Here is a 10,480-nt window from a genome sequence, read left to right as displayed (position 1 = left end):
TCTTTTGCAGATTCCTGTAGTGAAGCTCATCAAAAGGTTTAAAAGAAAGAAAGCAAGTTGGAGTAAAGGATCACAATAGTAGGTAGAAGAAGCACAAGAAGTACAAGAAAAGGATAAGATTCAAGAAAGGGACACCTGACAAAAGAGCAAGGTACAGCCTTACACATTTTTCACAAAATTTCAAGTCTTTCTTTTTCATCTCCGATTACTTGATAATTTCTACATGCGAAACACGAGCAATGTAACTAAAATAAGACTAGTTCTGTAAAATAAAATGCAAAAAATTTAAAAGCTTAACTCCGCTAGCTTGAGAAATTATGTTACTCCCTCCGTCCATCTTTACTTGTCCACAATACTAATAATATGTGTCCAGTTTAGCAAACCAAGACACGATTTATAACTTAGTTCCTATGTTACCCTTATTATTAACTATAACCATTTTCCAAAATTTTGAATTTGTTATATTCAAATAGTAAACTTATTATTTTATTAGTTACTTCTTTGGAGTGTGACAAGTCAAACATGGACAAGTAAAAATGGACGGAGGGAGTATTCATTAGTGACACGATTTTGAAGGCTCCCTCCAGTTGATGTGTAGAAAAAGTTTGCTTTTCTTTTTACTACTTATATATCAGCCCATGCCATCACTTCAATTCTTTATTGATCAAACACTTGACTGTTACAGAAAACATTGTAAGACAGGATGTCTATAAATGATACCAAGGCTGCATGGATTGCCTATAATGTGCAGTCCTTTTGCATCCTAAGCCTCTTAATCCAAGCTCTATTGCTTATTTTGGCACCATTTAGGAAGAAAACAGGCAGTAGAATTCTAATGGTGCTTGTTTGGTCAGCATACATGGCTGCTGATTGGGCCCCTGCTTTCATTCTTAATCTCATCATAAACTACAGCAAAACAAGACATGACAAGGCAGAACTTATGTCATTTTGGTCTTCTTGCATGTTGTTGCACTTAGGAGGCTCTGATCACGCGATAGCATTTACCCTCGAGGACAATGACCTATGGTTTAGGTACGCCTTCACTTTTTAGGTACGCCTTCACTTTTGTTTTCCTGCTTGTGTCCTCGGCCTACGTGTTCTATTTATCGTTCTCCCAAGTGAATTATCTTTGGATCCCCAACGTCCTCGTATTCCTGGCTGGAGTCATCAAATGTTACGAAAGAGCACGTGCTAGGTTCATAGGGAGTATGGATAAGTCCATAACATTGAGTCATCCTGTGTATGAAGAAGAAGTGAATAGGATGTCCTCACAAGAACCACATAATTTTCGAGCAAAGGCGCCTGATGACGTGGAGGTCATTAAACTTGCATATGCAGTATTTAGGGCCTATAAAGGTGTTTTGGTTGAGCACAAGTTCACTTTTGAAGAGTATGGTAGAATTCGACAACTCTTGCAAAACAGAACTGATCTGTTCGCCTTTAGAATCGCTCAGGCTGAACTTGAGATTCTGCATGATGTTTTATACACAAAGGCCCAAATGTTCCATGAAAAATTCGGGAACACAGTCCGATTTGTCTATTGGGCTCTGCTTGCTGCAGCTTTGGCCTCCTTCTCTTTATTGGTGAGGAACAACAACAAACAATTTGATCCGTTTGATGTGGGACTCACCTACAGCTTACTCATTGGAGGTATGTGTTTAGATGCCATTGCTTTTGTTGTCTTGCTTTATTCCTCAACTTTCACAATTGCCACCATGTCAAGGGAAACGTCGAGGCCTATCACTTGGTTGGTCAAAATCCTCAAATTGCTAAATTGGCCGCGGGCACGTGCTCTATGGTGCTGGAAACCATCTCTCCAACAACTCAACCTCATAAGCTATGGTTTAAATCAACCTCCAAAAGTATGGCAGCGCATAATTGATTCCCTACACGTTACCAATTATTTGGATGAGATGAAATATGTGGAAAACAAGCGTCTCTCTCCTATATTGGAAGCTGAAATTCTAAGGCAAGTAGAAATGAGTTTGCATAGGCATGATTGGGATTGTTACTCGTATGCTTCCACTTTCGCTAAATGCACCAGCAAGTTCCATGTGTCGAAGGAACTTGACAAGGGCGAGTTCCTCATAGTTTGGCACATTGTGACAGAAATTTTCTTTAATATTGTTGATGGACCTGAGGCAAATAATATTGGATATGATTCGAGAGAGTTGAACAAGTTTCGACAATGTTCAAAGTCTCTGTCAGACTACATGTTTTACATTCTTATTTTTCGCCCTTTCTTCATGCCTGTTCCTAACAAGAAAAAGATAGAAGATACCAACTACCAAATTAAGAAATTGCTTCATGGAAAGAAAAATTTAGGCCAACGAGAGGCCTGTCAAGAGATCATGACAAAAGCTGCCGAGGACCCAATTCTTCACAAATCGTTCCTGTATGAAGCTTTTAAGGTTGTCAAATGCTTGAGAAACGTATCTCCTTGGCGCCAAGACCAAGTTAAATGCTGGAAGACTATTCATAAAACTTGGATTGCGATATTATTTGATGCTGTCAAATGCTCTGCACCGCGTGCTCATGCACAATATATCGTGAGGGGTGGCGAAATTCTATCCTTAATTTGGTTGTTGGGTGCTAACTGTGGATCCATGGCTCAGTTTGCATTTTTTGAAGATTCTGATGAGGAAAACCAAACTAGTTAGATGGCTAGGCTCGAATCGATATACTAAAGTTTAGGAACGTAATGTATCATGTGAAGGAGAGCATCATACCAGTTGGTCTTTGGTATGGTATCTTTTGGAGTGTCGAAACTTTGTTGTTGTTGTGAATAGATCGAACTAATGGATGCTCACTGAGTAATATTACATACCACGTACCATGTAATTATGCATGGATGATGTACTTATTCTTGTGACTTCTGGGGTTATGTCCTATAAATAACGTATATATCCCTACTTTAAAAGCTGTCTGGTGTTTACACCAAAACATATTAATTTACTATATTTAAATAATTAAGGTGAGAATGTGCCTTAATTAACTATGGTTTACGGTTTAGTGATAAGAACCATGTGAAGACATGTGTTATGTACAGTGGCGGAGCCACTCATGGCCAAGGGTGGTCACCTGCACACCCTTGGCTGGAAAATGGTACTAATACATGGATTAGATATTATAGTTAACTGGATATAAATTAAATTTTGAACACCCTTAAAATAATTGAGATAGATAGCTTAGAGGTAAAGGGTGTTCAATTTTACCTAATAGTCACAGTTTAAAACTTGCGTCAAACGCTGGTCATCTTCTTTCTTTAAAAGAAAACATACAAACAATGTCTGAAGCTACTTGGTTGATTTATATTTGCACTTATTTTCTTTCATGTTCCGACTAAACTTATTTGTATTTGAGTTATGATTTGGATTTGATTTATTCCTATGTTGGTTTGGAGGTTGGACTCATTTGTTGAAGCTTCTTTAGTCTTTCTTCTTTCCTTCCTAGTCCCTAGAAAAGAAGAAGGTGTATTGTTAAAAAGAAGACAATGAGATCTAATAGCAAGTTAGCTACAACTTATTTTATTCTCTTTTCTTTTTAATTGCTTCTGTGAACATTTTAATTATCCAACTTTTTTCTCTTTTTTTTTCTCTCTTTTTTTTCAAAGAAAATTAATTAGTCGCTATCTCTCGCTTTATAACATTCTCGGAATGCCCCTGGTTGTTCTCCACTTGTGGGATTACGTACACTGGGTATATTGTTGTTGTTATTTAATACTGTAATCACCGATAGAGTTTTCTAGCAATGAAATTTATCAAGAATAACTTGCGAAATCAAATGGACCATAAATTTTAGGCAGGTGTGCAGTGATGATGTTAAAAAAAAAATTCGTTGCACTCATTCATCGGAAAAAAATTATATACTCATTAACATTTGAACAACCTTACCAAAATTTCTGGCTCCGCCACTGGTTATGTATTCATTGAGTTAATATAAGCACTTGGTGTGGTTAAGTTTTTACTGTATTCCCTACCCTACGAGAAAAATAATTGATTTAAATGATCTAATAGTAACAATCTGCACACTTATTTTCTTACATCTACGCATCTTTGTTTTCTCTTGTTTTTGCCTATGGTATTTTATAACAGGTTACTAGTACGGCGTCTCTAGTTAACTTCAAGTAGAGGTTTTATATTATTTATAACACGTTATTAGAATGAGTCTCTAATCAACTTCAAATTGAGAAGCGCATAGGCAAGGAAGGTTGAGCATCTGAGATGGAAAATTCTTTTCATACCGGAGGCTCCATCACTATGGAGACGGTAAGTTAATAAGACACTCTTGCTTATATATACAACTTGGACCATCCATCAATATTTATATATAGACATATCAATGTTTAGATTATTCGCGTTCACAGTAGGGTCCGTGTGGTTGTCCACTAAAGATGGGCGGGTCCGTGTGGTTGTCCACACGAAAAATTGTCGGACTATGTTAAACATGGGGTGAAAGCCAAAAATAGAGCAAGAATATATGCTTTCTTTTAAAAATTCTAACTTGGTTACTACTCAGAGCATCAGCATATATCTGGTTTTTTAAGATAGATTACTCGGACTTCGAAAATTTTATTCCTTTGCAAAGAATTCATCATTCTAAGCTTATGAAGGCAATTGATTGCTACATGAATTGTCCAATACTTCCAAATAGAGCAAAACCACAGAACACCAGCAACATTGATCCTAATGTGGGAGAACTTTTGGATGGACAAATCAGGGTATATATCCCCAATTACAAGACGATCGATGTTTTATACTGTATATATGCATACTTGTGTTGTCTTTATTAATTCTTATATTTATATATCGAAATCTATGATCATATATTTCGTTTTCTTTCTTAATTAAAGTTTTATATATGCAGTGTTGGGTTGATGAAAGGACAAAGGCAAAATGCTTCTTCTTGTATGCCAAAAATCTGCATATTCTGTGGTCAGAAGATAGCAGTAAGTGGAGTCGGCCCCAGTATAAGGAGTTTCCAAGGTAATTTAATTTGTGCATTTCATTTCAGATTTGATCATTTCCTTAACATTTTCTCATATTTGATTAACTGGTAAATTTGGTCCAGCCATATATAGAATCGTTACACAATAACATAGCTATTAGTAACTCGCCGCTCATGTTTCTGATGCATACCATTTTCCATGGCATGAGATGTTGGTTAACATGAATGCTAGAATGATTCAGGAATATCGCTGAGGGTGCTCAAGATTTAAATCAAGATTTAAATATGTATATTAAAATTCATAAATATAAGTATAATTTTCTAACGGAGGATGTTTAACTGATCACCTTTGTATCCTCATCTCTTGCAGCTAGCTCCTCCCTAGGTAATCGTAGATGGTGTAGGATAATGTATGATGAAATGTGTTACGTTTCATTGGGAATATTCTTAGGTATTAAAAGATGGCATGTCCAAATGTTGATTGAATAAGAGTCGAAATATCTAATTAAGGAAACAAGATTTTCGCCCTTAAGTGACATATAAGTCATCTTCTCATAATTAGAGTATGTTTTATTATCAATTAATTATGAGTGCAGTGATCAGCCCATTCAAGTTTACGAAATGGCAACAGTTCTATCACTAGCTGTTGGTGGAAGTTTTGATGCGACAAAGCTTTCACGGGGAATAGAGTACAAGGTTTCAGTTGTGGTGTTATTGAAGAAATTTCTTTCAGGATGGGAATTTCCAGTGCAAACTATACTTGTTAAGCCTGATGGTACCAAAGAAAATCGAAGTACTGAAGATCTTATGGAAAAACCAAAAAGAGAATGGATACAAATTCAACTAGGGACTTTCATGATTCCAGAAGAGATGGAAAGTATCACAAATTTGGAATTCTATGTGCATGAAAGGAAAGGTATAAAACTGAAGATGGGACTGGTTATCAAAGGTGTTGAAATTTCCGTCTAAATACAACTTAGTAATAGAGAAGAAGCTACTAATTTGTTATATTAATTTAATTTCTCAAAGGGTCACTTAACTTAGTTGAGTGACCTTTTGGGAAATCTATATTACTTTGCTAAATAATGTCTTCAATACCAGCTATATATATATATATATATATATATATATATATATATATATATATAGTCAAACTTATATATATATTATCATTGGGGAATTTATTTTAATAATTGATAAAATGAGATTAAAAGAAAAAAAATTATTTCATTAGTGATGTGGTTTTTATACTATGATCAATATGTTTATTAGGAAAAGGGCATTTTTGACCCAATATATATATATATATATATATATATATATATATATATATATATATATATATATATATATATATATATTATCCGTTAAAAAAGTACATGGGGTAATTTTATTTTAATTTAATTGATAAAATGAGATTAAAATGAAAAAAAATTATTTTCCACCTTTTTTTTAGGTAAAGAGATTCTAAAAGAAAGAGAAACAAGAAAAGGTTTCTTCAAAAATAATGTTTTTATAAAAATAATGTGTTTAAAAAGAAACGAAACAATATGTTTATTAGGAAAAGGGCATTTTTGACCCAATAAAGTAACAATAGGGACATTTTTGTTCAATTTCGCTAGTGTTTATTAGTTCAAATAATGTGGGAAGTTTCACTGGGTATTTCTTCCGGATCGTGCAATTTGGTTATTGCTTGTTTCAAATGAATGAGATATGACATTAGAGGACATTTTTGTTCATTCTCAAAAGCAACAAAACATAAAACTAACAAATTAAAATCAAAATAGTTTAAGGGAAAACCCTTTTTTATACCCTTTTAAGAAAACACATAAAGGACATACATTAATCCTAAAGACACAAATAAGGAAAAAGGACTTTATATAGAAGAATAGCTTGTACAGACAGTTAATTTGTGAAGGAAGAAGAGAACCAGATGCTTCAAGCTCTAAAAATAAATCCATTTTCAAGGCTAGACCCTTAGTTAATGTTAGAGGAATAATATCAATCTCATAGCGACCCCGAATGGTAAGATTGAAAGTTTCACATATAAAGAAACATCAGAATAGCATCAAACTTTATGGCAAAACAAGTACCTACACCAACGAGGATTGTGGTGTAGTGGCTGATACTACTCCATCCTTAATCAAGAGGTCTCGAGTTCGAGCCCCTTTGAATACGGAGTCGCCATTGTTAGAGAGTGCTTTGCCCCCCAATGTGAAACTACCCGTTACGAATCTGGATTTAATCGGGCCCCAATGTAGATACCGGACAGGATGGATGGGAAAAAAAAAAAAAAAAAAAAAAAAAGTACCTACTATCAAGCTATGTGTACACACACACCTATGTACTAGTTCTTGGGAACCCAAAATATTCGGTAAAAAATATATATTCCAATATGATAAATTTTAAATGGACACACATATTTTAATACGGTCTTTGAGCTGTAGAATAGAATTCAAAAAATACAATAAAGCAACATGTAATTTAAAATCAGAACCTCATAAATTTGATCTGAAAAGCTCTTGCACAATTGTAAATCAATATGTGCCTTATAAACGCTCGAATATAATAAAGTATTTACCTCCTAAAAATAGCTGCATCATCTGGAAAGTTCTTGTACAATTTTCATTTTACATCTGAGCAGTGGCGGAGTCAGGATTTTCGCCGAGGGGGTTCAAAATATAAAAAAGTAAATATACGAAGAAGCTTAAGGGGGTTCAACATCTACTATATATACATAAAAAATAATTTTAACCTTGTAAAAACAGTATTTTTTTCCGCCGAGGGGGTTCGGATGAACACCCTCGGCCTAGTGTGGCTCCGCCACTGCATGAGGCTTATCGTCCCAAATAAGTCGAACAAAGATGTTACAGTAAGTCTCATGAATGTACAAGATAGAGAAAAATGGATGGAAGTGGCAGTAGGGGAGTTCTTCACGAGCAGCGAATTTAAGAGGAAGAAGAAGAGGGAGGAGATTGAGATTTTTCTGTATGAAACGGAGAAATTGAATTGTAAACAACGTTCAGTTATCAAAGGTATTGCCATTCGTCCCAAAGCCTAACCCTTGAGATTCTCAGTCAAGTATAAGAAGCTTGTGTAACTCGGTGGATAATGAATGCCACTGTATTCTTTTCCAATACCAGGCTTTTATTTGTGGCAGCATTTAATTGTAATCCGTAACGTGCGTCTAACCCACAAATTAAATATTGCACTCTTACTAATGCACTAAAGCCGTGGGTTTAACCTTCTATATACTCTTCATTTAAAAAAATCTCTAAGGCCCCTGCTCAATGCTTGAATCTTTACTAGAATAATTTAACTAAAGGATAATAAGGATGCGAAGGTTCGTTGGAGGATCAGGCATCTTGGAATTTGGTACACTTTTAACCTGTAAACCAACAGCTTGAATTCTTGTATGTGGCCAAATAAGTTAGAAGTGCTTAAAAGCTATTTTGGCTAAAACACCTAAAACCAGTCAATCCAAACAGGCTCTTAGTCTAGTGATCCCTACTATGAACATATCTTAAGCAAATGCATGCCAGTATAAAGCCCCAAAACTTTTGGGACTAAGTTATACATGATAAATTCAGAGCTCACTCGGCGAGTAAATTAGGCCAGGTGCCAATCATGTTGCACCCAGTTTGGGGCGTGAAGCACAGTTATGCTTATAAGAACAAAGTCTTTAAAACATCACTGTGTTGATGCTGGCTTGATATTACAGTAACTGGAATAAATAAGGATTATACCTTCATCTAACGTAGATTATCTGCTCACTCTTTCATTGAATGTATTCATGCTAAAAACAAAAATTATTTTGAATTGGCCAAAGATCATTTGTGCGATGCAACAACAACAACATACCCAGTGTATTCCCACAAGTGAGGCTATGATCTCAAGGAAATGGAGAATATAAATTAGATAAGGACTGATCTGGACATATCGAAATAAAATCTGGTCTTAGAGATGCCATATTCCTCAGCAGCTGCTTGCCGTATGCTAAGACTTCAATCAGGAGAAGCATCTAAGACTTCAATCAGGAGAAGCATCTGATACTGAAAGTATTGACCGTAAAGATCTGGCACTTCCCCCCATACAAGTAATGTCACCATATCTGAAAAGTAACTCAACAATGCTGCATGCAATTAACAAGTAAAAAGCACTTTTTTTAGAACAATAAACATGAAGCTTATCTCTCAGGTCTATGTCCTAGAATTAATGCTATAAAGTTAGATTCTTAATTTTAACTACATACCAGAAGATCAACTCTTCTGCCCAATAATTGAACATGGCAAGCAATTCACAAATCTAGCTGCCATATGTTCAACATACACCCACGAATAAACAAGGACGGGTCATACTTTCACACAATTGTTGTATCAAGTAACAGTATTATGAAATCTTGCAATATATATTTTGATCTAAAGTAAAGAATTTTTAATTCTTACACTAATCAGTGTTATTTAACATGTTCTAGCATGCTGTCACGATAATAGTTCCACTTATTATGGGCAAACATGTACTTATCTTTTACCTGACCTGATAATGTAAAACTTTTTTTACACTTCTACTACATAGAAGTTAAATACGAAAAGGAAGCAGCTATTGACCAAGGGTTAAATGATCAAAGTAGAATCAGGACCAGAACAGGCAGAAGGCCTAAGCAGGTGTTGCAGGAGTTTAGAATGTGTTTAAATGTGCCAAGTGCAAGCTATTTTTCAGATAGGAGGATGTTTTTCCCATGAGGCATAGCCGAATAGCTAGAGCGATGCGCTTTTCAAAGCTTAGACATTCAGTAACATTAGTGAATTTATCACCAAAAGGGAAAGTCTACATTGTCATTACTTTTTTCAAATAATCGTCATGTCCTAGCCAAGTTGCGCACACCTCGACTAATTCCATGGGGTACCCACTACCTCCCACAAGCACAAATATCGGGTATCTACATTAACATTGTCATAACTTATCGTAGAGGAATAACTTTTTTAAGGCCTCTGTGTGCTGGCATGAATCCGTTCATAGAAAGTGCAAAGTGGATGGCAGGAATAGATTCTTAAAGATAGATTCCGACTCCACTCGAGAAAGATAAAATCAAAAGATGCCCAACTACGAGAGTTTCAAAATAAAAGCTTCCCTGTTGATGAGAGTGATTACTGACAAACCAACCTCCACAAAGAGATCTTCTTCAGAGAAATGGGGTCACGGTTGTCACGAGATCAGGCTTTACAACAAAATCAAGAACTACGCAACAATTCACCTCAAAGCCAACATAATGATGCCGCTGTACTCAATGAAGAACCAAGAAAGATTATGCGAAAAAACAGCAAGAGTAACAAGACAACGGAAGTCACCAAAGTACTCAGATTTCCACATAATTATGAAGGAATCCTTAAAGAGGCAGATTCTTCGGTTGACAGATCCTCCATAGACAAACTATATGATCAGCTACATGCTGGAGTATTTTTGAACCAAAAACGCAAGGTAAGAAAACTTGTCTCCATGGTTTAAGTATAAAACTAAGAGAAATGCTCTATTT

General features: G+C 35.4%; 1 protein-coding gene across 5 annotated transcripts; it reads left to right on the top strand.

Annotated features, from left to right (window-relative positions):
* The first annotated feature begins 569 nt into the window (after positions 1–569).
* Positions 570–6,075, top strand: LOC132041078 (lectin). Of its 5 annotated transcripts, none has more exons than XM_059431883.1 (3): positions 570–1,032; positions 4,867–4,985; positions 5,544–5,736. In XM_059431883.1, exons 1-3 carry the CDS (start codon positions 704–706, stop codon positions 5,588–5,590), a joined length of 495 nt encoding a protein of 164 aa, XP_059287866.1. In that variant the 5' UTR covers positions 570–703; the 3' UTR covers positions 5,591–5,736. The 5 variants fall into 5 exon arrangements, with proteins under 5 accessions (XP_059287866.1, XP_059287840.1, XP_059287858.1 ...); XM_059431857.1 differs by having other exon boundaries at positions 573–1,032; positions 5,681–6,075; XM_059431875.1 differs by lacking the exon at positions 570–1,032 and adding an exon at positions 3,022–4,268 and having other exon boundaries at positions 5,544–6,075.
* The last annotated feature ends 4,405 nt before the right edge of the window (positions 6,076–10,480 follow it).

The sequence above is a fragment of the Lycium ferocissimum genome, chromosome 2 (assembly GCF_029784015.1).
Source record: "Lycium ferocissimum isolate CSIRO_LF1 chromosome 2, AGI_CSIRO_Lferr_CH_V1, whole genome shotgun sequence".
NCBI lineage: Eukaryota > Viridiplantae > Streptophyta > Magnoliopsida > Solanales > Solanaceae > Lycium > Lycium ferocissimum.
This window is presented reverse-complemented; position numbering and strand designations above follow the sequence as displayed.

Coding starts and splice junctions, on each gene's coding strand:
- LOC132041078 (XM_059431857.1), top strand. CDS start 704: ATGTCTATAAATGATACCAAGGCTGCATGGATTGCCTATAATGTGCAG. Junction 1,033..4,866: donor GACAATGACCTATGGTTTAG/GTACGCCTTCAC, acceptor TTATATATGCAG/TGTTGGGTTGATGAAAGGAC. Junction 4,986..5,680: donor CAGTATAAGGAGTTTCCAAG/GTAATTTAATTT, acceptor AATTTCTTTCAG/GATGGGAATTTCCAGTGCAA.